Source organism: Neofelis nebulosa, chromosome 10 (assembly GCF_028018385.1).
Source record: "Neofelis nebulosa isolate mNeoNeb1 chromosome 10, mNeoNeb1.pri, whole genome shotgun sequence".
NCBI lineage: Eukaryota > Metazoa > Chordata > Mammalia > Carnivora > Felidae > Neofelis > Neofelis nebulosa.
This window is the reverse complement of record NC_080791.1, coordinates 8826999-8854995: the sequence shown is the minus strand read 5'-3', so window position 1 is coordinate 8854995 and position 27997 is coordinate 8826999. Positions and strand designations below refer to the sequence as shown.

The 27997-nt window shown below is 39.6% G+C and overlaps 2 protein-coding genes across 4 annotated transcripts in view; one reads left to right on the top strand and one right to left on the bottom strand.

The window, feature by feature from the left end:
• The window catches only part of POU2AF2 (POU class 2 homeobox associating factor 2), a 490852-nt gene that overhangs the window by 461443 nt on the left and 1412 nt on the right, over positions 1 to 27997 (bottom strand). The gene's annotated exons all lie outside the window — the stretch shown is intronic.
• The window catches only part of ARHGAP20 (Rho GTPase activating protein 20), a 128446-nt gene continuing 127757 nt past the window's right edge, over positions 27309 to 27997 (top strand). Inside the window, exon 1 of one of the 3 annotated variants that reach the window (XM_058686711.1) lies at positions 27309 to 27434. Coding sequence is in view for 2 of the 3 variants with exons in the window: in XM_058686707.1 (XP_058542690.1) it covers positions 27838 to 27942 (105 nt within the window). In the remaining variant the exon portion in view is untranslated. Of the gene's footprint in view, positions 27435 to 27706; positions 27943 to 27997 lie in introns of those variants that run through there. The other 2 variants (XM_058686707.1, XM_058686708.1) reach the window with 2 other exon arrangements.

Below are 27997 nucleotides of genomic sequence, written 5' to 3'. Positions count from 1 at the left end.
TTTATTTATTTACTTAGAGTCATTTAATTTAATTTTATTTATTCTCTTTGTCTAGATTTGGTTATTACTGTTATAAAGGTTATGTAATATTTTTAAAACTTTTTTTAATGTTTATTTATTTTTGAGAGACAGAGAGACAGAGACAGAGCACAAGTGGGGGAGGGCCAGGGAGAGAGGGAGACACAGAATCTGAAGCAGGCTCCAGGCTCTGAGCTGTCAGCACACAGCCTGATGCAGAGCTTGAACTCCTGAACCATGAGATCATGAACTGAGCCAACATCAGACACTTAACCTACTGAGCCACCCAGGTGCCCTGGTTATGTAATATTTTTTACAGGTTATTTAATATTATAAAATGAGTTGGAAATTTTTTTCCTATTGTTTATTTTTCCCATTGTTTTGTTTTGAAGACTTTGTATAAGACTAAAATAATCTGTTCCTTAGAGTTTGATGAAACTCTCATAAAATCATTACAAAATGTTTTTATCCTAGGAAGACTGTTGATTACTGATGGAATTTTTTTTTAAGTTTATTTATTTATTTTGAGAGAGAGAGAGAGAGAGAGAGAGAGAGAGCAAGCATGAATGGGGAAGGGGCAGAGAGTAAAGGAGATAAAATCCCAAGTATGCCCCAGACTGTCAGGGTGGAGCTCTACCCAGGGCTCAAACCCACAAACCTGTGTGATCATGACCTGAGAAGAAACCAAGAGTCAGACACTTAACCAACTGAGCTACCCAGGAGTCCCCTGATGGATTTTTTTAAAATTATAGGACTATTTAGGTTTTCTATTTCTCCTTAAGGAGTATATCCATTTTGTATATGTTTAAATTTTATGGGCAAAATGTAAATATATTATTCTCTACCTAAGTCTGCTGTATTGTATTATGAGCACTTTTCATTCCTAAGAGTTTGTATTACCTTTTTTCATGATCACTTTCACCAAAGTTGTACCTATTAATTTTTGGCTATATTGATCTAAATGATGGTATATTTATTTTCTGTTTTCAAGTTTCTGCTTTTGTTATCTCATTGCTTTTATTTTATTTAGATTAATTCTGTTGTTCCTTTTCTAACTTAAATTTTATCCTTAGCTCATTAAATTTCACTTTCTTCTTTTTTGATAAAAGCATTTAAAACTATAAAATTATCTATACCCACTTTTTTACCTATATCCCCCACATTTTGAATCATATCATTTTCATTACTATTTAGTTCTAAGTATTTTCTAAGTTTTTTGGGGGAAAGGTTAGCTTATACTTCAATTATACTGTAGACACATAATATAATTGGTGAACATGATCCCTTGATAGTTGAGGTTTGTTGTTTGGTTTTTGGTGCCTTTTTTTTTTTTTTATTTGCCTGGAATGTGCTCAATATTTGTAAATTCTTCTTGTGTGCTTAAGAAAAACATAGTTGATCTTAATTATTTGTAGATTTCATATTTGTGAATTCACCTACTCACTAAAATGTTATTTGGAATGCCAAATTCAATACTTATGGTGCTTATGCATTCATTTATGGATACTCACATAGCAGTGAAAAATGGGAATTTCCCAATGTGCATGTTCTCAATTGAGGTCGAACAAGGTGACACCCTGCCTTTTTCTTTCAGCTCGCATACTCTCAAGAAGTGTCCTTTTCACAATCTGTTTAGTGTCACATTTTTGTATTTTTGTGCATTTTGAGGGTGATCCTTCTCTCTAACATGGCCTGTGACCATGGTGCCAAAGTACTGTGTGGAGTCTCTAAGTACAAGAAAGCTGTCATGTGCCTTATGGAGAAAACACATGCATGAGACAAGCTTCACTCAGGTATGAGTTAGAATGCTTTTGGCATTGAGCTTAGTGTTAATGAGTCAACAGTTTACATTAAATAAGGTGTCTTTAAAAAGAATACATATAAAATAAGGTTATGTATTGTTGATCATTGTAAGCCTCTGATCACGATAAAAATGTCAGATCAGAGGCTTACAGGAACTTATCCTTGTATTTCTCCCTGGACCAATGATTCCAGTATTCACTAATTAAGTGTTGTTGAGGGTAGGTGGGTAGGGGCAAAATAGATACAGGGTTTTCATAGGTAAAAACTTCCAGTTATAACATAAATAAGTCATAGAGATGAAAAGTACAGCATAGGGAATATAATCAATAACATTTTATGGTGACAGATGGTGACAACACTTTCGTGGTGATCAGTGAGTAATGTATAAAATTGTCAAATCATGGGGCGCCTGGGTGGCGCAGTCGGTTAAGCGTCCGACTTCAGCCAGGTCACGATCTCGCGGTCCGTGAGTTCGAGCCCCGCGTCAGGCTCTGGGCCGATGGCTCGGAGCCTGGAGCCTGTTTCTGATTCTGTGTCTCCCTCTCTCTCTGACCCTCCCCCGTTCATGCTCTGTCTCTCTCTGTCCCAAAAAAAAAAAAAAAAAAAAAGTTGAAAAAAAAAATTGTCAAATCAATATGTTGCATACCTGAAACCTAATATAACATTGTATGTCAATTTTATTTCGATCTATATTTTTTAAATGGAAAAAAAGAGTTGTTGGGACATTATAGACCATAACTACCACCGATAACAAGAATCAACCATATATACTCACTAATTATTGGGTAAATATTTCTAAATATACCTATTAAATTTTTTAAAGGAAGGTGTAGCCATAGTGTCAAAAATATGGCAAATCTGGACAATAGCAGGCTATTTTACAAGGTCTCTTATAACTTGAGGAATAAGATTAAGGAAGCCCATAAGGAACCATTTAAATAATCATATTCAGAGAGGACTTATTAAGGGGCCAGCATCTTAGTTACAAGGAGATTTCCAGTAGCTGGCTCTAGGGCAAAGGCCCTGACTGTCCCTTCGACACATTTATCGTGGTAGAGGATATGTTCTTGGCAACCTCTTGAATCCTACCAGTTTTATATATTTTTTCATCTTCTTGACCTACCAAGTTAAATTCTACCACCATTCACTTTCTCCATGATGCCCTTCTTCATTCAAGACTGGCGACAGAGTAGGGGTGCCTGCATGGCTCAGTCAGTCATCGAGCTCTTGATTTTGAATCAGGTCATGATCTCATGGTTTGTGGGATCAAGCCCCAAGTCGAGCTCAAGGATGACCCTGCTTGGGATTCTCTTTCTGCCCCTTGCCTGCTCTCTCTCTCTCTGTCAAAATAATTAAATAAACATTAAAAAAAAGACTGGATACAGAGTAAAATGCAGTTTCACTGTTCTTTTGTTATTTCTAGGGACTAGTACACAAATCCTCTTGTTTTAAGAGTTTTGAGTATTATTGCTATAAGGAAATACAAGATAAATTTGAGAAAGTTAACATGCTTTTCCAAAGAGCTAGTAGTTACAGTCCCTAGTCTGTATTTAATTCATTTTGACTTAAAGATCATGATTCTGAACATCAAGCATAGGCCAGGCACTGTGCAAAGTGCCTCCAGGGACATGAAGAGAATAAAATTATTACACTGCCTTCAAGCAAGCTGAGGCTTCTTCCTTCACTGGAGCTGGTGATACCAGCCTGGGAGGCCAGCAGTCCTGGGGGCATTCCCCCAAGCCAATTTAGGAGTGTTGGCCTTTGTGAGTGCTTCAAGCTTCTGTGATTCTCATTACAAAGGATCTCAGCACAGTGAGAGAGCCGGCCCTGGGGCATTTCTTCAGCCCTATTTACCAACATATAGATGACCCAATACAGCACACCACCACCACCATTACCACCAACAATAACAGTTTGTAGGTGATTTGAATCTAGAAGAAAACACAACTATATAAAATGAGAGTTAGGATGCAATCCCCAAATCCAAATGAAACAAAGTAATGTAGCCAGATGTCGACAGGGCAAGGGTAAAAATGGACAGTTTTGGTTATTTGATTGTGTCACCTTTGTACTAGTTTATCTTGTTTATTCTTAGAAATAATTGAAAACTATACTGGGGGCTGAAGAAGGAAGGAATGGGGAGTTACTATTTAACGGGTATAGAGTCTCAGTTTTGCAAGTTGAAAGAGTTCTGGAGATGGATGGGGATGATGTTTGCACAGCAATAAAATAAATGCACTTAATACCATTAAACTATACACTTAAAAATGGTTAAGTTGGTAAATTTTATGGTATATGTATTTTACCACAAAAAAATTTAAAGGAAGAAAACTATACCAAATGTTGAGGACAAGGCAAATACATAATTTTCAAATTTCATTTCCACTGCATAGGATTCTGTCCTCCACTTCCTAATCCTCTCTATGTACACTCTCTAGGTGGTCCCATCTAGTCCCAAATGCTTTAAGATAAAGACTTTGACATTTCTAGCCCGAGTTCAGGAATTCTTAAACTTTGGTGCCTTGAACCTCTTTGATGAAGCCTAGGAACCCCTTCACAGGATAACATTTTTAAATGTATAAAATAAAAATACGGAGTATTGCAAAAAAATAAGTTTTACTGAAACCCAGTTAGCAGATATAAAAAATACCTATGATATTTTAATAAAAGGTACTGTTTTTTTAACTGAGTAATATGATATAGCAGAGGGCCTAGTAACCACCATCTTTTCGGTGCCATAGTGAGTGTAAACAATATTCAAGATATGTTTAACAGTAATAAGATATGAAAATATCTCATTTGTACTGGTGAATATATCACAAGTATTGTTAATATTACTATGGTTTATCGCCTACAATCATAATTGGGGAAATACCAAATTTCAATTAAAAATATTCAATAAGACAGAAGATAAATCATGACATAGTGCAGTTTGCCCCAGGGAAACAAGACTGGTTTACTGTTGAAAGAAGCAGTAAGTATAATTTACCACATAAAAGATAAAGGAGGAAACGATGTGATCATCTCAAAAGATGAAAAAAAGAAAAACCAAGCATTTGACAAAATGTAATACCTATTCATGACTTTAAAACCTTTTTCAAACTAGAAATAGAAAGAAATTTTCTCAATCTGATAAGGGGCATCTATGAAACAATCTACAAGTAACATCAGAAAAAATGATGAAATTTCAAACCCTTTCTTCCCATGTTCAGGGTGAAATAAAGGATGTTTGTTTTCACCACTTTTCATTCAACCTTCTTTTAGAGATCCTAGCCAGTGAAATAGGCAATAAAATAAATAAAAGGCATAAATGTTAAAAATGAAGGCATATAACTTAATTCGTACGTGACCGAGCATATAGACAATCCAAAGAAATCCTAAAACTAGCCACCAAAACTGATGACTAAATTCGGCAATGACACAGTATGCAAGGTCAAAACACAAAAACCAATTGCATTTCTATATAGTAGCAGCCATTAGTTTAAAAGAGATAAAAAAAATTATACCACTTACAGTCGCACACAAAATGAAATGCTTAGAAATAAATTTAACAAAATATTGTAAGACTTGAAGAATAAAAACTGTAACATAAAAACCACATGTTGTAGAAGGAAGCTGGGAGGATGGCAGAGTAGGAGACGCTAAGCTCACCTCCTCCCTTGGCTACGACTAGATAACACTTACATCAGCATAAACACAACCCAGAATCCAACCCAAAGACTGGCAGCACAAACTCTGCGACTAAAGGTAGAAAAGAGGCCACATCCAAGAGGGTCGGAAGGTCAAAGACACAGCAGGGGAGCTAAAAGGGCCCCAGCTGTCTGTGGCCAGGAGACAGCCTGGGGGCACGGAGAGGAGAGATTAAACAGACAATTACTCAGGGAGCCCAAACCTGTGCACCGGAAGATACATCACCAAAACATTTGGCTTTGAATGCAAAAGGGGGCAAATGTCACCATTTCTTGTGACCAGTGAGTCCTAAAGCTTGGAATTTAAAAAATCAGAGGGCTGCCCTGGGAGAGCCCAGGGGGCATTTGGAAGCTGAGTCCCCACCCTTAAAGAGACAGCATGACAAACAGCCCATGGAGACCCAGCAAAAAAGTAGAAGTTTGCAAAGTGCCTGGGGTGTACAGCAAGCACAGGTATTTACTCATCTCAGAGCATGTTCCCAGAGGCGGGTATCCCAGGGAGACCCTCCAGAAACACAGGAGCTAGCAGGTGCCACTTCCTCGCCACCCGCCTCAGCATAAACAGCCAGCCACCTGCGGAACCAGCACAGTGCAGACACTACCTAATTTGCTTACACCACACTCCATCCCGCTTCAGCAGATCTGCCCTTTCCAATCACCCTTGCCTCAGTCCCAGAGCGGCACATTCCCTCCTCCCAGAAGACCCGCCTAGACATGGCCAAAACTGTGTCCCCTCCGGCCTGCATTTTGTGGGGCATCAGTAGGTCCGGGCGCAGCAGAGGCTGCTGAGGCACCCCTTGTTAAAAGCGCACACCTGGCCCGTGTAGCCCCAGGCCTGGCTGCAGCAGCAGGTCTCATCTCACAAGCAGACCAGCACGCCCTTTGGTAAAGCTGCACACACCACCCTGGCCAGGGACCAAACGCTGCCCACGACGGGCAAGAAGAACCACTGCAGACAACTAGACTGAAGAGAAAAGCGGCCAGGACACACTAGCAGGGCACGTGCAACACACACAGCAGACACCCCCTGAAGTGCCAGGTCCCGCAGGGGACACAAAACAAAGGGCACTACAAGACCTCTTCTTCATAGGGCCATTACCTTCAAGAGCGGGAGACAGAGCTGACTTTCCTACCTACCTACAGAGATGCAAACGGTTAGACAAATTGAGGAGACAGGGGAACAAGTCCAAAATGAAAGAACAGGACAAAACCACAGCAAGAGATCTAAACAAAACAGATGTAAGTAATATGACTGATAGAGAATTGAAAGTAATGATCATAAAAATACTCACTGAACTTGAGAAAAGAGTGGAAAACATGAGTGAGACCCTTAACAAAGAGATAAAAAAGAACCAATAAGAGATGAAGAACACAATAAATGAAATTAATAATACACTCGATTAGGGGCGCCTGGGTAGCTCAGCTGGTTAAGCGACCAACTTCAGCTCAGGTCATGATCCCATGGTTTGTGAGTTTGAGCCCCACATTGGGCTCTGCACTGACAGCTCAGAGCCTGGAGCCCGTTTTGGATTGTGTGTTTCCCTCTCTCTCTGCCCCTCCCCCTGCTCATGCTCTGTCTCTTTCCTTCAAAAATAAATAAACATTAACAAAAATTAAAAACAAAAATAAATATACACTCAATAGAAAAAAGAGCAGGCTATAGGAAGCAGAGGAACAAATTAATCACTTAGAAGACAGAGTAATAGAAAGTAATCAAGCTGAACAAAAGAGAGAAAAAAGAATTATGCAAAATGAGAATAATTTAGGGAGCTCAGTAATCCCATCAAGTGTAGTAACATTCACATTACAGGGATTCCAGAAGAAGAGTGAGAAAAGGGGGCAGAAGAAATTATTTGAAGAAATAATAGCTGCAGACTTTCCTAATCTGGGGAAGGGAACAGATATCCACATCTAGGAGGCACAGAGATCCTCCAATAAAATCAACCCAAAGACGTCCACACCAAGACACATAGTAATTAAAATGGCAAAAGTAGTGATAAAGAAAAACATTAAAAGCAGAAAGAGAAGAAAACAATTACATATATATATGTGTGTGTGTGTGTGTGTAAGACTTTTATCCAGAGCATGTAAAAACTAGTACAAATCAATAACAAAAGATAACCCAAATTTAAAACATACAAAAAATTTTACTAGATGCCATGTCACAAAAGAAGGTTTATAAGTGATCTTTAATTTCATGTGTCCACTTGACTGGGCCATGGGATCCCCAAATATTTGGCTGAACATTATTCTAGGCATTTCTGTGAAGGTGGTTTTGGATGAGAATAACATCGAAACGTATAGTCTACGTAAAGCAAGTTGCCCTCCCTGATGTAGGTACACCTCCTTCAATCCATACAGAAATCTCATATGGAGGAGATAGAGATTTACATTCACTTTTGGCAACTGATAAACAGGTGGTACGACTGAGAGAAAGAAGGGGAACAGTATAATGGGGAAGAGGAAGAGTCCCACTTAAATGTGTTGTATTTGAGTGTATGCCTCAAGGAAATGTAGTTACAATAATATATTTAATGGAAAACATCTAAATTGAGTGGGCAGAGTCAGCCCTTCAGTGATCCTCGTTCATAGATTTTTCTTACACAAGTCCTATGAAGTCACAAAGAGTGAGTTTCAACAGACTACAAATGGAAGGATAATAGAATGTCAGAATTTCTTCTCTTCATCGTTCCCACTCCAGATTTGAGGCCTGTTAGCAGGAATGCTCTGAGAGATGATCAATCGTTATAACATTTTCTGTTCTTTCAAAAAGTCAAGTGGGCTGGTACTATTTGTACAATCTACCAGGTAGAGAGACTTAGAAAATGAGTAAGAAAATCTTTACCATACTAGACCATTGCTTCAAAGGATTCTTAAAAAAAGTATTTCTCTGGGGGCTCCTGCGTGGCTCAGTCAGTTAAGCATCTAACTCTTGATTTCAGCTCAGATCACAGTCAGTCAGGAGATCAAGCCCCGTGTCGGGCTCTGTGCTGAAGCATGGAGTCTGTTTGGGATTCTCTCTCTCTCCCTCTCTCTCTCTCTCAAAAAAAAATTTTTTTCTGAAGTCAAAGTAGAATATTTTTATTTGGCAGAGAAAAAAAAATAGACTTTTCAATAGTATACAGCTATCAGAGGCATCCAAACCAGATCAGTCTATGTGAAAATGACTCCATAAGACAATTCAATCAAGTCAGTGTATTCTGGTATGAATTACTTTCCTCATTCCACCCACAGTTTGGGAATTAAATTTCAAAAAAGTTAATTTAATTTAAAAAAATAAATAAAATTTTAAAAAATTTAATTATGCTGAGCCCCTCTTTCATATGTTCTTTTAGGACATTAAGCTATTTATCTGCAATAGATTTCCTTCCTTAGGAAAGGTGGCCACAGTAGTTACAAAAGTTATTCTAATCAATTTGCACAACACACTGTATAGGTGGTATAAGAACTTGGCTGAGTTTCTTCTCCATCATAAGGTATTTCTATCGAATGCAGTGAAAGGCCTAATGTTTTTCTACCTCCCAGTCCTAGGTAAGTCCTTCACATACTTCTTAGAGATTTGGTAAATCTAAATTTTTGCATACAATTTATCGTTTTTTCTTTTCCTTTCCTTCCCTTCTCCTCTTTCCTTTCTTCCTCCTTCCCTCCTCTTTTCTCTTTCTCTCTCTCTCTCTCTCTCTCTCTCTCTCTCTCTCTCTCTCCCTCCCTCCCGCCCTCCCTCCTTCCACCCCCCTCTCTCTCCCTGTCTTTCCCAAACACAGATCTGGATGTTTGAAGGTCAGCAAGTTGATTATGACAGTTAATGCAATGTGATTGTGTGGGCCAGGGAGACACTTGTCTCCAATTCTGCGTCTGTGCCTGCGTAAATAAGACACAACACAAATGTGTAAAAGCTTCAGCCAATAAAATGCTTAAATTCAGAATTCCCCCAATTTCTCTAGTTGTATTTCATTAGCATTTGGGAAGAGTATTAATATTTTGTTAAGCTAAGCCCTGCTGCTATTCTTGCCAAGATAACATAAAAATGCAGTATCAGCTGTAATTTTATCTTGTCCCCCCTTGATATCCCCCTACAGAGCAACAGTACGCCTTTAGCAACGCAGTCTGTGATACACTGGAGAGATCTTTACTTGGTGTTTTCCTTCTAGAAAGCATCATATTCTCACCTTGTCCTTGGAGCCAGTGTAGTTGGTGCCTCATGTTTCCTCTTAACCAAAAGACTTAGAAAGATGTATCACACGCTCCTCAGAGAACCAATATGTATTTCTCTCCCTTCCCTGCCACACACAGTGTGCAAACAAAAGACTGATCGCCTGACCTGATGGGGCTAGCCCTTAAGCAATGCCACATGCTTAAAGCACATTTCTGCAAACTTTAATTGCCTAAAAACCCCATTAAACATTTATGTGCACTTTATTCCCTTCCATTCCTTGCTGATTACTAAAGCATTTCTGTGTGTCAACATAAGCATATTCTCTTCTCTTCACTCTCCTCTTCCTGCTCCGTTCTGAGTTATGGCATCATTCAGTAATTTAAGATCGAAATATTTTATCACGGAAACTATGAAAACAGCTTTCAGTGCCTTAATGATCAGCTCACACAGAAAAGAAAACTCTTCTCAAATTGAATTTACAGGGCACTGAATTCCTATTGTTTCACTCTTATTTGCATAGTCTCTGGTTTATAAGGCCTTTTTTGCATGGCTTGGGAAAGATGAATGGAAAGACCATTTCTCCACTCCCTTCTTCTCTGTCCTCTCAGGAAAGGTCAGTGCCTGTCACAAAGTTTAGAGAGTCAGGAAATTCCAGAATTAACCCAAGGCTCCCACCTTAGAGCAAAGGTTCAGGGAATCTCATGTCTGAACTAAACTGAAGAGAACAATAGATACCACTTCTGTGGTGCTTTACATGGTTTGACATGCTTTTACCTACATCTCATACCTGCCAAGCCGGCAAACCCTTGAGTAAGTGTTAAATGTATCTAAATTGAAGTTCAGAGTTTGCTCATATTTACACAGTTGGGAAGTGGAGCCAGGAAACAAACTTAGATCCCTGGCTCCAGGTGGAATTTCTCCGCTTAATTCCATACTTTGTGCTAATGGTTCTTAAAGGAAGTACCAGAAGCAAATTCATACATTTAGGTAAGGTTTTTTCATTGACATATAATTGACATATAAAATTAGTGTCAGGTGTACAACATAAGGATTCTATATGTGTGTGTATTGCAAAACGGTCACCACAATAAGTGTAGTTAATATCCATCACCACACAATTATAATTTTTTTCTTGTGATGAGCATCGTTAGGACCTGTGACAGTCTTAGCAACTTTCTTTTTTTTTTTTTTTTTTTTTTCAACGTTTATTTTATTTTTTGGGACAGAGAGAGACAGAGCATGAACGGGGGAGGGACAGAGAGAGAGGGAGACACAGAATTGGAAACAGGCTCCAGGCTCTGAGCCATCAGCCCAGAGCCTGACGCGGGGCTCGAACTCACGGACCGTGAGATCGTGACCTGGCTGAAGTCGGACGCTTAACCGACTGCGCCACCCAGGCGCCCCAGCAACTTTCAAATATACATTATAGTATTATTAACTGTAATCACCATGCATTACGGCCCCAGGATTTAATATTTTACAACTGGAAATTTGTACTTTTTGGCCATCTTCACCCATCTTAGATGTGTCTTTACTTTCTATTTTTAAGAATAAATTAGTTTCCACTTTAAATACAATGCTAGGTAGTCGAGTTATGGAACGTTCACATTGTGCATGAAAATGCCAGGAGGAACACCTGGTGGTTCAGTGGGTTGAGCATCCGACTTCGGCTCAGGTCATGATCTCGTGGTTCATGGGTTCAAACCCTGAGTGGGGTTCTCTGCTGTCTGCACAGAGCCCGGAGCCTGCTTCGGATCCTCTGTCCCCTTCACTCTCTGTCCCTCCCCCACTTGCTCTCTCTCTCTTCTCTCTCTCTCTCTTAAAAAATAAGTAAACATTTTTTAAAAATGCCAGAAACATAAAGTGAGCACAAAAGATAATGTAAATATGCTTGGGAGATTAAAATATTTTTAAGGAGCAGCTACTTGCTCTTCCCTGGATAAATATTGCAGGTCTTCCTGATTCTCTTGGAATAAAACAGCTTTTAGGATTCATACTTTAAATAATCCACTATAAAAGGTTCCTTCAAATAGCCATTCCATAAAATGATTTGTTAACCCAACCTAGGCATAAAAGGAACGAAGAGAACAGATTCAGGATTAAGTGCTATTTAAGTGTTCCTTACCCAGAGACAGATACATTTGCAAAGCTATAATCCTAGACCAGTGGCCTCCCTGAATCACCCAGTCAACATTTACTATTCTAGGAAATTAGTTCAATTGTAACATTACCCTAAATATGGTACAGTTAACGTATACACAAAAGACCCCTACTAATATTACCAAACACAGTGAACACATTCTTAAACTAATTATAAATTACTTTTTGCGTCATTTGTGGTTTGTGATTATCTACATTTTGGATCTGTTACTTGATAATCTAAAACGTACTATTTTGCTTGAGGAACTTTTTTAAAAGGGTGTCTTGTGTTTGGAAATTTTCAGAGGAGCATCTATGGGTTTTTTTTCATCCATGATTCCATGATTCTCACAGGGCATACCATTCCATCTAAGAAACTAAAAGCTCAGTTCAAAGCATGATAGAAGCTTCTGTCCACAGCCTACTACCTCAGAATGTGAGTTCATAACACAGTAGAATAAAATCAAGGCATAAATTACTGACAATGTGGTCTATTACACAAAAATAAAACCTATATTAATTGAGTTGCTCATCCCTGAAGTGTTACATACTTCTGCACACATATCAAATACTTCTTTTCGCATAACCCATGCCAAAGCAATTGCTCCTTCAAGGTTTTCTGTTTTCTAATTCACGAACACAAGTATTTGGCGATTGCTTCATAGAATCATATTGTAAAACATCTCCACGTGTGACCATCTCACAGTAACTCCATAACTGGGAACTTTCATTCTAAAGCAATATATATCTATCTCTATATATATATCCTTGGAAAAAAAGAAGAAGAAGAAAAAACAAAGAAAAGGAAGGACAAGTAAGGAACTATCTGAACAGGCAGAGAAACTAGAGCTTATAGACTTGTTTTGTTTTCCTCAGGAAAACTTTGTTTCCAGGCGAAGGAATTCAGTAGAACAATAGTATTTAGTTATATTGTGAGAATCTCACCACTCTCGGCCCTGCTCTAATTTCTTTGGCTTCTGAAGCACATCTGGAACATAAGCTCTGTAGCCACAAAGTTCAGTTCTGATCTTGAATTAAAAATTGCCAAGGGCATGTTTACTAGATCATAAAATCGAGTTAAGTGAGTCATAGGAATCAGGACTTCTCTATACAGCATGTTTTCCAAGAAAAGGTGAAGAGGAGATGGGAGTGGGTAGACTCAGATGAAATTAATAATTAAGCCCACACACAAACACACACATGAACATACACACAAAATTCTAAAGGTTGGCACACTGGAAAGCCCATGACTGGTGGAATTATATAGGCCTGAATTGAAGCCCTATCAGGTGTTTGGGAAAATTATTTCACCTTTTAGTACTTAAGGTTTTTTTTGTTTTGTTTTTAATCTGAGCAGGGGGGAAAATCATCCAGAGAATTATGATGAGAATTAAATGAGAGAATTACTATAAAGGCATATGAAGTCAGAATGCCTGGATTCTGGGCTCACAGAATCGTGGCAAGTGATTTTATGTCGCAGAACTTCAGACTCCTCATTTTTTTTTTTTTTAATTTTTTTTTCAACGTTTTTTATTTATTTTTGGGACAGAGAGAGACAGAGCATGAACGGTGGAGGGGCAGAGAGAGAGGGAGACACAGAATCGGAAACAGGCTCCAGGCTCCGAGCCATCAGCCCAGAGCCTGACGCGGGGCTCGAACTCACAGACCGCGAGATCGTGACCTGGCTGAAGTCGGACGCTTAACCGACTGCGCCACCCAGGCGCCCCCAGACTCCTCATTTTTAAAAACAGGAATAATTATAGTACTTCTGTCATAGGTTCATTGTTAAGACTAAATGAGATAGGGATGCCTGAGTGGCTCAGTTGGTTAAGCGTCTGGCTACAGCTCAGGTCATGATCTCGTGGTTTGTGAATCTGAGCCCCCCGTCGGGCTCTGTGCTGACAGCTTAGAGCCTGGAGCCTGCTTCGGATTCTGTGTCTCCCTCTCTCTCTCTGCCCCTCCTCTGCTCGTGCTCCATCTCTGTCTCTCAAAAATGAATAAACGTTAAAAAAAATTTTTTTTAATAAAAAAGACTAAATGAGATAATGTGCAAAGGACTTGGTCCAGTGCCATTTTGACTGGGTAAAACTCTTGAGTCACTTTTCCTCTTACAACTTTGCAGTTATTAGTGTGTTTTCTTCTAGCTATGGAGAAGCCTAAAGCCAGTCTCAACTCTTTTCCCTTGTAGGTAATTTGTTTTTGTTTCTTTTAAGGTTTTATTTTTTTTTTATTTTTTTTTTAACGTTTATTTATTTTTGAGACAGAGAGAGACAGAGCATGAACAGGGGAGGGGCAGAGAGAGAGGGAGACACAGAATCTGAAACAGGCTCCAGGCTCTGAGCTGTCAGCCCAGAGCCTGACGCGGGGCTCAAACTCACGGACTGTGAGATCATGACCTGAGCCAAAGTCAGACGCTTAACCGACCAAGCCACCCAGGTGCCCCTTAAGGTTTTATTTTTTTAGAGCAATTTTAAGTTTACAGTAAAATTGCAAGGAAGGTACAGAGATTTTCCACATACTCTCTGCCCCCCATATATATAGCCTTCCCCATGATCAATGTCATTCACTAGAATAGTACATTTTTACTAAAGATGAACCCGTATTGACATGTTATAATCACACAAAGTCCAAAGTTTACCTAAGGGTTCACTCTTGATGTTGTACATTCAATGGGTTTGGACAAATGAATAATGACATATATCCATCTTTATAATATCAGGCAGGGTGTTTTCACTGCCCTAAAAATCCTCTTTGCTCTGTCTAGTCATCTTCCCTCCCCCAACCCCTCTGCCAATCACGGATCTTTTTATTGTTTCTGTAGTTTTGTATTTTTCAGAGTGTCATAGAGTTGGATCATACAGTATGCAGCCTTCTCAGACTGGCTCCTTCCACTTAGTACTCTGCACTTAAGTTCTTCCATGTCTTGGTCCTCCATGTATCATAGTTTATTTATCTAGTCAAGATGCAGGGCATCTTCGTTGCTTTCAAGGTTTGGCAATTAATGAATAAAGTTGCTGTAAATGTCAGCACACATGTTTTTATGTGGACATATGGTATCAGCTCCTTTAAGTAAATATTAAGGAGCACAATTACTGGATCCTATGGTAAATATATTTAATTTTGTAAGAAAACACCAAACTGTCTTCCAAAATGGCTGTACCATTTTGCATTCCCATTCGGCAATGCTTAAGAGTTCTTGTTGTTCTACATACTCATCAGCATTTGGTTTTGTCACTGATTTGAATTTTGACCATTCTAATAGGTATGTGGTGGCATCTCATTGTCTTCATTTACATTTTCCTGATGACATATGGTGCGAAGCATCTTTTCTTATGCTTATTTTCCATCTGTATATCTTCTTTGGTGAGGGGTCTTTAAGGTTGTTGGCCCATATTTTAACCAGTGTGTTTGTTTTCTTATTGTTGAGTTTTAAGAGTTCTTTGTACATTTTGGATAAATATCTTTTATCAGATGTGTCTTTTGCAAATATTTTCTCCAATCTGTGTATTCTCTTCTAATTCTCTTGATAATGTTTTTTGCAGAGCAAAAGTTTTAAATTTATTAATTTTTTATTTTATGGGTAATTTCTTTGGTGTTGCATCTAAAAATGCATCACCATAACCAAAGTCACCCAGGTTTTCTCCTATGTCAACGTTCTAGGAGTTTCATAGTTTTGCATTCCACATTTAGGTCTATAATCCATCTTGAGTTAATTTTTGTGATGGGTTTAAGGTCTGTGTCTAGATTCATTTTTTTGGTAGAAGGAGGGAAGAGGGCATACAGATGTCCAGTTGTTCCAGCACCATTTGTTGAAGAAATTATCTTTACTCCATTGTATTGCCTTTGCACTTTGATCAAAGATCACCTGACTGCATTTATTGAGGGTCTATTTCTGGGCTCTGTATTCTGTTATATTAATCTATATGACTGCTTTTCACCAATATCACACTCTTGATTACTGTATCTTTACAGTAAGTCTTGAAATCAGGTAGTATCAGTCCTCCAAATTTATTCTTCACTTTTGATATTGTGTTGGGTATTTTGGGTCTTTTGCCTCTCCATATAAATTTTAGAATCAGTTTATCAATATTCATAAAATAATTTATTAGGATTTAATTGGGATTGCATTGAATCCATAGGTCAGGTTGGGGATAATAGATACCATGTCAACATTAAGTCTTCCTATCAATTAACATAGAATATCTTTTCATTTATTTAGTTCCTCTTTAATATCATTTGTCAAAATTTTATAGTTTTCATCGTATGGATCTTTTGTACATTTTGATATATCTAAGTATTTTATTTTTTTGGATGGTAATGGAAACGTTATTGTGTTTTTAGTTTCAAATTCCGCTTCTTCATTGTTGGCACATAGGAAAGCAATTGACTTTTGTATACTAACTTTGTATACTGCATCCTTGCTATAATCACTTATTGGGTCCAGGAGTTATTTGATTTTTTTCAATGTTCTACATAGATGACTGTGCCATTTAGGAGGAAAAAAAATGAGGAAAAGGAAAAGATGAAAAAGAAAAAAAAAGAAACAAGACTTATGTTTTCCTTCTAATTTGTATACCTTTTCTTTTTTCTTTTTTTTAAGTAGGCTTCACCCCCAACGTGGGACTTGAACTCACAATCCTGAGATCAAAACTGGCGTTAAGAACAAGAGTTGGATGCTTAACCACCTGAGCCACCCATGTGCACTTACCTGTTATTTTCTTTTCTTGCCTTATTGCATTAGCAAAGACTTCCAGTATGATGTTGAAAAGAAGTGATGCAAAGGAACATCCTTGTCTTTTACCTGATCTTAGTGGGAAAGCTTTGAGTTTCTCACCATTAAGTATTATATTAGTTGCATATGTGTGTATACATATACATATGTATACATAACTAAATACACTGGCCACTATTATTGTTTTTAACAAACTGTTATCTGTTAGAGCAGTTAAGAATAAGAAAAAAAATTTTATCTTCACTTGTTCGTTTTGATGCTTTTCCTTTTTTCTATGTAGATCTGAGTTTCTAATGTATATTATACTCCTTCTAAGGAATTTCTTTTAATTTTTCTTGCAAGGCAGGTCTATTAGCAAGCAATTCTGTCAATTTTTATCTACATTTTTATTTCTCCTTCACTTTTTAATAGTAATTTTTCAGGGTGCAGAATTCTAGGTTGATGTTTTTATTTCTCTTAACACTTCATTTTATTTTATTTTGTTTTATGTTATTCTATTCTATTCTATTCTATTCTATTTTGAGAGAGAGAACAAGCAAGTGTGCAAGCAGGGGGGAGGGAGAGAAATTTAAGCAGGCTTCGTGTCCAGTGCAGAGCCTAACATGGGGCTCAATCCCACGACCATGATGAGATCATGACCTGAGCTGAAATCAAGAGTCAGGTGCTCAACCGACTGAGCCACCCAGGTGCCCTTCTCTCAACACTTTAAATATTTCACTCCATTGTCTTCTTGTTAGCATGGTTTCTGAGAAGTCACATGTAATTACCTTTGCTCCTCTTTAGGTAAGGTTTTTTTTACCTCTAGATTTTTTCACTATTTTTTATTTCATCTTTGATTTTCTGTTATGTGAAAATTATACACTTAGGTGTAGTTTGTTTGTTATTTATCCTATGTAGTGTTCTGGACTTCCTGGATCTGTGGTCTCATGTCTGACATTAATTTGGAGAAACTTTCCATCATTATTGTTTCAAACCATTTATTCTGTCCCTTTTTCTCTTTCTTCTCCTTATCACTGGCTATTCTCATGAGTATTGTCATTATGTGTAAGCCTTTGTTCTCTTTGCTTTTTGGTCTTTTCAGGTATTCTGTTGATATATCCTCTAGCTCAGAGTCATTCCTCAGCCATGTCCAATCCACCAATGAACCCATCAAAGACATTCTTCATTTCTGTTACTGTTTTTTTTAATCTCTAGCATTTTTTTTTCCATTACAATTTCCATCTTTCTGCTTACACTGTCCACCTGTTCTTGCATGCTGTCCACTTCATCCAGTATATCCCTTATTATATTAATCATAGTTGTTCTAAATTCCCAGTCTGATAAATCTAATGGCTGTTATCTGATGCTTACCCTGTTTCTTCAAATTGTGGTGGGTTGGGTTTTTTTTTTTGCCTTTTTTTATGCTTTATAACTTTATCTTGATAGCTAGACATGAGACACTAGGTTAAAGGAACTTCTATAAATAGGCCTTTAATAATGTGCTGGTGAGGTGTGGGAGAAGGGACAGAGGTTGATAGTTCTATGATTAGGTCTGTGTTTTCATGAACCTATGCTCCTGGACTGTGAACTTTACAAGGATTTCTCAGCTTTTTTTCTCCCCTGTTGGGTGGGACAGGATGGCTAATGAGGGCCGGGATTGGATATTTCCTTTCTCCAGGTCACTTAAGCTCTGATAATACCCCAGGTTAAACTCTGGTGAACTAGTTTTCCCTGAAGAGCAGGCCTTAATTAGAAAAACAGAATGCTCTGGTGTATTTCAAAATGGTTCTTTTCCCCCTGTCTCAGTTGGAAGACCTAGGGATTTTCCTCCACTACTTAGTACCTTAGAAATCTTACAATGTTGGGGTACACCTCCTACACCATGTCTGGGTCCCCCTGGAGATTTTCACTTTCAAGTTGTCCACACTGAGCCTCCAGCAACTCATCAGTTACAGTTCAGGTTCTCCCATGCTGGGGCTGCAACAGCTTCTGTTTCTGAGTCTCCACGTCAGTAAGCCCAGGTTCCCTGTATTTGCTTGTCTCTCCAACCTTAGGTGCAGCACTTTGCCCTGTGTCTTCCCATCCTATGGATCCAAGAAGAATGGTTAATTTTTCAGTCTGTTCAGCTTTTTACTTTTTAAGCTCTGTTGGCGACTTCCAACCTCCTTATAAGTGGAATTAGAAATTAGATAACTTGGTTTTCATGCCTGAATAAGTGAAGTAATCTTCCTTTACGCTTTCATTCATTCAACATATATTTTCTGGACACCTGTAACTTGCCCAACGTTTTCTAGGCACTAACAATATAGCTGTGAACAAAACAAACTCATGGCTTCACAGAACTTACGTTTTGGCAGAACCTTGAAGTTTAATAGTTTACTAAGGGTGTATCCTTGTGCTAATTATTCTGTTTTTAATTTACCAAGAATATAGGATGTTCTTTTGATCTTACAATTAAGTTTTTGCATCTAGTTTGCTTATTTGTTTTGTAATGACTTTGATTTGATTCTCATTTTAAGCTTACAACCTCTCTTCATCTGTCATTTCAGCTTTGAGTTCCTATTCATTCAATACAGGTTCTCATTATGTTCTACAGAATGCAGCATTTATAAATTGTTTTCTATTCCTTTAGTTCATATTTTCATTTAGGTTAGACTCTATCTTTTGCATGCAATGCATGGCTTCCATGCTGTGCTATAGTATTTTTCCATCACTGCCATGTCATTTTATGACATGTTTATGTTTCATCTTGCTCATTCCCTGCTATCTCTTCTGAGATTTTATTATATATTCTATACTAAGACTCTCTGCTTCTCTCTGCTTGCTTGTAGCTGGGGTGGAGGGTGGTACACCATTCAATAAAGGAAGACCTTCAAGCTTTAGATCATTTCTTGACTTGTAGCTCCAAAGTCCCCCTTTCCATAAGAAAGAGGCAGCTTCATTGTTCCTTTTATTATCACCATTTTCTTTTTAGCAGCAGTTCTGCTAATCATTGATCAGGAGAAAAGGAGAAAAGTTTGCCCTCCAGGATTTGAATGACATAAGGAACATAAACCATCACTACTCTTCTTTACTACTCTCTGGAAACTTTTTCACACTCCCCACTCCCCAACTTCCAACAACGTGTTTTGGAATGTTTTACTTAGGTCAGTATTGTTTAACCTAATGCAGTATTGTTTAATGCAGGTAGGAAGCTTTAAAAAAATTCTACATTTAGGATGCACCCCAGACCAACTAAATTAGAATTTCTGTAGAAGATGCCTCAATATTATGTTGAAAGGTTCCCAAGGTGAAACGTTTTTTTTCAATGCTTGAGACTAAGCTTGAGAACTGCAGACTTAGGTTCTGTTCCTTTCCTTCTCTGCTGGCAGTAGGTGACTTTTAAAAACTCTTTTTGTTCATTTTGTGGATATGCATTTCAGGAGAAATTTGATGGTAAGATTTTATGGTATGGTAAAAGTTTAACCTGCCATCTTCCTAATCACTGCTTAACAGAAAATTGAGAAGTTCTCAGTAACTGTTTGCTAATTGCTTATGTGTCTTTTTCATATGTATGATGCAGTCCTCTGAAATCCACTTCTTTCCTTCATTCAACACACACCTATTTATCAGAGGAAAAACATCAACTTCCCATTTCATTCATGTGTGATAGAACAGTCTTTATTTTGAATAAAAATAATAGTATAAGTGTTATAGTTATACCTAGTATTTGGAAAATCATAAAGTCACTTATTCAAAATTTGTGGGATCAAAAGTCACGACTCTTCTCTTCAACACCTTAAGTGTGTGTGTGTGTCTGTTCACACAAGTGCGTGCTGGGAAAGGAGAAGTGACAGGGCCTTGAGAGATGCATATATTAAACATGTGAGTAGGAAAAGAGGATCCAGTGAAGGTGACTTTGAGAATTCAGAAAAATAGAGTAACTGGAAAATAAGCTTTAGAAGAGTAGAAAGCATGTCTAAATTGTTCATTTTGTGTCTTCAGTGCCCACCATAACTAGGTAGTTGATATATATTGGTAAAATGAATGAATGAATGAATGAATGCAAGAGTAGTGTCATGGCTGCCAAGAGAAGAGTGGCAGGACATATGCTACAAAGTGTCATCTTGGAACTGATAATAGAAGCTATTGTGTTTGTTCACTGGGAAATGATGAAAGGGATCTCATAGATGTAAGAAGGGAAGGCAATGAAAAAGCAGAGGTAGTTTATATGGATTTCTTTCTCCAAAATCTGGTAATGAGGAAAAAAAGAAAGGCGAGGGGAGGGTAGTGATACTTCAAGAAGAAAGCATGATAGAAGAAAGTTTTATGTTAAAATTGTAAGGATGTGAGTGCACTGTACATCTAGAGAAAGAAACCGTGGAGAGCACGTGACTAAAGAGTAACAGGCCCCATTCTCCCATCTACACTGCATTACAATTCATTGCATACCCAGCAATGTTCTTACAGGGCTGTATTAACATGTTTAGCACAGAGAGGCAGAAAAAGATTAAGCACGTTTTTTTTCTTAACTACAGAATTCATCAAAGATTTACTATACCACATTTTATACGTACATTATTACATTAGTGGTATTTCCCATAGAACCCTTGACTATAGAACCCCTCCTTTTAATCCTAAGGGACTAGTGTTGCATACAACATGCTTTGGAAAATATGCTTTAAAATAAAAATTTTTTTAGAATTTCTATATCTAACTTCTTTTTAGTTGACATAAACACTATTAAAAAATAAAGCTTTTTTAATTCAAGTAGAATTACCAGAGCGTTATATAGTAGCTTCAGGTGTACAATATAATGATTCAATAATTCTCTATATTGCTCAGTGCTCATTATGGTAAGTATGCTCTTAGTCTCTACCACCTATTTCATCCACCTCCCCTCTGGCGAGGGGAGTTTTCTATATTTGTTTTCTATATTTGAGAGTCTGGGAGATTCTCTTTATTACTTTGTTCGTTTGTTCTGTTTCTTACATTCCATGTATGAGTGAAATCATATGGTATTTGTTTTTCTCTGACTGACTTACTTTGCTTAGTGTAATACCCTCTAGGTCCATCCATGTTGCTGCAAATGGCAAGATATCATTCTTTTTGTGGCTGAGTAGTATTCCACGCAGTATAGACACTACATCTTCTTTATCCATTCATCTATCAATGGACACTTGGGTTGCTTCCATAATTTGGCTACTATAAATAATGTTGCAATCAACATATTTTTGTTTTATTACCATATCATCTTCTGTTATTTCCTATGGCAAGTATGCAATAATTGATTTTCATATGTAATTTACATAAGATTTAAGGGGAAGGATTTAAGTTTCATACTTCTGAGAGTTAGAACTGGACTGGAACACTGTTGCACCGTTTATTAGCTGAGTAATCTTGCACAACTTACTGAACCTACTCGTGTACTGTATCAGCACAGACAATGATCACCTCGCAGCAGATACAGCCGCGAAACAGGAGCATAGTTAGGAGAGCTAGTTTCCACAAATGTCCAGGGAAGATTATAACATAAACATGTAGACAGAGCTAAAAACATGTCAGTTGAAATGCCTAGGAAAAACAAAGGAAAAGAAACCTAAAGGGCTTTGTGGGGGGAGAGATAGCACAGATTGTGCTTACCCTTGAAGAATGGGCAAGAGCATAAGGCATGTGGTAGAAAATAAATGATAATCAGTTAATTAATGTGATCTGACTCACAGAGCAACCTAAAACTCTGATGGAAAACAGACATTTCTCCTTTTTGCTGTTTCTTATTAAAATATCAAGTTGTTTTGTAATATAACATACACTTTAAAAATAATTAAGCTAAGCCTCTGACCAGCAAGCAAGCTTACCATGAACTGAGTGGAAGGGTTTAGAGTCATATCTGGTTTTATCTCCCATGAAATGAATGGAACACAATTTATGATACTCCTCAGTCACAAGGAACAAAAATAAGACCATCAAGTGCAGGAGTTAAGAGCATGAGTTTTGGTGTCCTGGGTTTAATTCTGGCTCTTGGACTCAGTAGCCATATGATCTTTGATAAGTAGCTTAATCTCTCTGAGCTCTTCATTTGTATAGTAGGCATAAAAATACAAAACATTAGGCTTGTCTCAAAGATTAGGACAGTGTGTAAAGTGTTTAGCTTAGTGTTTGGTGACCAAATACATATCTCCGTATCCTTCAAAGTTAACTCCCAATGAATGATAGCTATTATTATTATAATATGGTGACATCATAACCATATAGCCTTTAAACTCAGTCAGATCTGGGTTCAATTCCTGGCTCCATCACTTTTTGGCTATGTCACCTCAGAAAGTTGCTAGTTTCTTGAACCTGATTTTCATATTTAAAATGAGTATAAGAACACCAATGTCTTTGGTGACAGTAGAGGTTAAATGAGATAACGCATGTAATATACATCTAACACATGGCAGGCATTCAACAAATGCCAGTCATTTTTACCACTTTCCTCAGAGAACAATGTCCAAATTTTACCATAGAATCCAAGGTCCTTTGTAGTCTGGCCAAGCTCTTTTGCCAGCCTCAGCTCTTAACATCCTCCTTCTATGCTCCCCTTCCTCTTTTCTTCCTTCTCTGCTTTCCCTAACTTCTCCCACTTCATAAAACTTCTACTCTTAAATCTGGGATTCTGTTCTTTAAGGAAATAACCCCCTTTGAGATTCCAGGCAAGGGATGAGAAAGGAAGCCCCTGTATCTGACCCCGATAATTAACTAAGGCAAAACCTCTCTTATATCAAGGTTCATAGTCACCTTGGGGACGGCTTGATCTCTTGCAGCAATAAGACACTGTCAACTTCTTCTCTTCCTGAAAAATTGTATCACTTTAAAACACACACACATACACACTCACTTGGTGTTTCTCATTCTTCTCTGGTCTCTTTACCTCTCTTGCCAGTTTTTCATCTTCCACTACCTTACTGTTAGTAGTTACCCAGCACTAGAGACAGTGGTGACTATGACAACCATAGAGTTGTCATGAGCATTAAATGTAATAACGCAGCTGCAACTCAGTTTTAGCTGACTGTTGCTTGGAGAAATTTCACCCAGATTTCTATGTGATATATCTTGATTTTTAAGGTTGGCAACAAATTTGAAAAAAAAAATAAGAAAGGTTTATATGTTGAAAAACACACCTGAATTCACTCTGTGGCCCCTCAGGTTGCAACCTTTGCTCTAGAAAATTCAGATAGCACTGCCCATGATTCTTGTGTGCATCTTGGGGCTTACAAGGATCACACTTGAGGACTCAACTTGACTATATTCCAAGCGCATGGCACAGTGTCTGGCACATAGCAGGCACACAATAAATATACATTCGATGAATGAGTTGCACAGACATCCCCTTTCATAGTTAAATTTATTCACTGTTACTCATTCTAATGGTTGGCTAAACATTTTGGTTTCATTCTTAGACTAGTTCCTGTTAAAGGTCTGCTATTGGTGTTTCCCAGCTGCTTCACTTTGCTATTCTTAGTACTTTGCTTTACAGTTTGTTTCAAAATATTCTGGATGCATCCTGCTTGTGTCAGACATGGTCATCACACTCCTTAAAATGCCTTGTCATCACTTTTATTTTCTGGCATCATCCTTTTCTGCAACATAACATTCCCAGTGCAGGCAAAATTCTTTCACGGTCTAAGGAATGATATAGGACTAGTCCACGGTTATTTCTCCCCCATCAGAGCATCTTCCTTAAACTGTATAGCTTAATGAAAATGGTTGTTTTTACTACTTCAGTCATTCATTCAAAGCAAAGTTGTTGAAAAAAAAATCATTAAGAGTGTAACTCTGCTTGGCACAAAGAAGAAAAGACAAAGCACAACCTTTAATTTCAAGAAGCATAAGCATGTAAAGGCAGGTAAAATAGATGATAATAGTGTAGTGTAATGTGTGCTATGAAGAGAAGGAGCCACACGGGAAAGGTAGTATATGTAAGGGGTTAAGAGCACTTGTTCTGGGAGCGCCTGGTGGCTCAGTCAGTTGAACATCTGACTCTTGATTTCGAATCAGGTCATGATCTCACAGTCATGAGATAGAGCCCCACGACAGGCTCTTAACTGATGGTGCAGAGCCTGCTTGGGGTCTCTCTCTCTCTGTCCCTCTCCCCACCCCTGTGTGCTCTCTCTCTCTCAAAATAAATTAAAAATAAACTGTAATTTAAAAAAAAAAAAAAGAGAGAGAGACAGAGAACTGGTTCTGGAACACAGTTCCCAGTTTCCAAGTTTGGTCTCACTACTTACCATCTGTTTGAACAAGTCATTTAACATCTTTCTGGCTTGGTTTTCCCAACTGTAAAATGGGGTGTAAGGGAATCTACCTTGTAGGATTACTATTAAGATTTAAGTGAATTAGTAGGTGTAAAATGTTTAGATTAGTATCTGGTATAAAGTAAGCACTCAATAAATGTCATGCTACTACCACAGAAGGTACACTTAACCCTGTGTGTGTGGTTGCTGTGTAGAAGTAGCTAGGTAGGGGCGCTGGTGGCTTAGTCGGTTAGGCGTGCGACTCTTGGTTTCAACTCAGGTCATGATCTCACAGTTTGGTTTGTGAGATCGAGCCTGGTGTCCAGCTCCACACTGACATCGCGGAGCCTGGTTGGGAGTCTCTGTCTCCCTCTCTCTGCCCCTCCCCCCCCCAAATAATTAAATAGATACTTTTAAAAATTAGCTAGGTAAAGAGAAGTAAATTCAGAAAGATTTTCCGGAGGTAATTATTGACATAAAGATTTCTTTCCTCAACAAATTCTTATCAGGTATTTACTATACACCAGGAACTAGATGAATACATGTAAAACAACAGAGGTTGGAACATATAGATGGAAAACTTCCTAGCCAATGGGAACAGCAGGTTCAAAGGCATGAAGATGTGAGAGGTCCAGGCGCTCTTGGAAGTGCAAATAGTTCAGTGTGAGGGAGAACAGGGTGAGTGAGGGTTGAAGTAGGGCAGGAGAGAAGACAAAGAAGTGGGAGTGAGGCCTCAGATTGCAGGCAGCTTTGTATATCACACTGTGGCATTTGAAATTTATTACATAGACTTAGGAGCCAAGGAAGGTTTTAAGCTGGGGAGTGACTGTGATCAGATTTGTGTTCTCACAACATTATCCTGGTGATATTAATCTGAGCAAACACAATTTTCTTCACAAAGCGAGACCTCCCTCAAAACTCCTGAGTGGAATGGTTTTTTTATGCAAATCAAAATTCATGGAATTTGAAATAAAAGCACTTACAAATTCGGAACTGAAAGTGAGTTTTCCACATGTGCAGTATAAATAATACTTTGATTGGAGCATGAGATATTATCTCTGCCTAAAATAACCAACTCAGGCCTGGCCCTTCTGGATCTATCTCATATCCTTTCTGTGTCTCACTCATTCATTCAACTAACAAACATCTATTGTGCTGGACAGGGCTCTAGGCTCTTGAGATACAACAATACACAACAAGATTTCTGACCCCTGGAAGACAAACATAAATCACATTAAACATAATAAATGAAATATTAAATGAAATGCATATTTCGTAAATATTTTATTTTCATAAATATAACTATTTCCTATTTAAGGAAATATTAGAAGGGGATAAGTATTATTGAAATTTAAAAAATGAAGCAGAGTAAGGAAAATTGGGATTGTCCATTCATGATAGGAAACACAACAGCATGATTTCAACCAGGAATGAAAGGACTGCAAAGCCCTCTGTGATATAAAATTCATGACAAACTCTATGGTGGGTGAAGTCGGCATTACACATGGGTCTAAGCAGGGAGCCACCCCTGAAAAACTGTGTCTGTGCACACATATATGGATATATATATAAAGCCTGTATAAGTCTGCTTTGAACAATGTGATGTGGACAAGGCTTAAAATGGGCTGGAACATTTTCTCCCTGTTACTTCCATAATAAACAATTCCGGAGTTTGGGTGTGTGTGTGTGTGTGTGTCTGTGTGTGTGTTTTGGATAGCATCTCCTGCTTGGAACAGAGCCGGCCAGAGCCCCATTCTTCTACAACCTGTCCTGATAACAGCCCAACCCCACAGGAACCTCGATCTTTTTTTTTTTTAACCACAAAAACAAATAAACCCCCTTCAACCACATAGTATCATGCAGTGGTGTCCTTCATTACTAATCCGCCCTTTCTGTAGTCCTGACTCCAAGGGAAGAATGCCACCTACCGAATCATCCGCACCAGTCAGTTGGTCCTGCAAAGTGCAGCAACACTCAACTCGACCCGGTCGGCTCCAAATCCCCTCCCTCTGATTATTCTTTGGCCTTAAAAAAATTTGCCACTATTTGGGCTGTCAGGAAGTTATGCTCTCGGCGCAGATATCTGATAAACACTTCCACATATTGTAGCCTTCTCAATGGCTAAGCCAAATTTCAGAGTGCTCTCTCTTGCCTGCATGTTCCTTAACTGCGCTTTCACGTTCGGAATGCCAGTGTCTCCGCAGCCGCAGACAGCGGAAACCGCCGGTGCAAATTGTGCAGGGTCTGCTGACCTGCGGCTGCAGAAGCCAACGAGGGCTACCCGAACAGGCTAACGTTCGGGATTGCTCCAGAGGTTAAGCGACACTGGAGGCTGCTCAGTGTGCGCGAACGCGGCACCCTGCGACGCGCAGCTCCATCCCAAGGCTTTGCGGGTGGAGTAGGGGTGGGGGTGGGGGTGCGGGTGGGGGCGACCCCTCTGCAGTCCGCCGAAAGCGAGGTGGGAGTCACCGCAACTCCTCCGTTCGGGCTGAGGTCGCCGCGACTGCGCCGCCGCATGCGCCGCCGCGTCGCGGTCCCCCGCGGGCGCAGCGCTGACAGGAACGGGGGTCGGGTGCGCGTGGGCCGGGCGGCGGGAGAGGCGCGTGTCCGTGCCCTAGAGGTCCCCGTTCGTGACACGGGCCGGTGAGCTCCCGCGGGCTGGCAAGGTCAGTCGGTCGCCTGTACCCCTAGCAGAGCCGTGTCTGCAGAGAAAGACGCCCGGCCCCGCGCGCCGCAGTCCGAGGCAGCCGCTGGGAGCGCCGCGGCCCGGGGACGGCGGCCGGGGGCGGGTCCCCGCGCGGGGCGCCCGGCGCGAAGGGGGCGGGCCCGAGGCGGGGCGGGCCGCGGCGCGGACTGGCGGTCGCCGCCGCAATCGCCTGCAGCCCGCGGTGGTGAGCGCAGCGGCGGTGCATGGCCCCGACGGGAGGCGCGCCGCCCGCACCCGGAGCCCGGCTCCCAGCCTGAGCGCCGCAGCCGCCTCGGGCCCGCGCGTCCTCGCTCTGGCCGCCGTCCCGAGGACATGACCGCGTAGCCTCCTCCTGGGCTGGGCTCTGCGGGAAAGTCTTCTTCATGGAAGCGATGTCCCCCCAGCAGGAGACTCTAGGGGGGCAGCCGGGGCGCTCCTCTTCTCTGACAGGAGTGTCTCGGATCGCGGGAGGCCCCGGCACCAAGAAGGTGAGGACGTTGAGCGGCGCCCCCCGCCCGCCGCCGCCGCCGCCGCCGCCGCCGC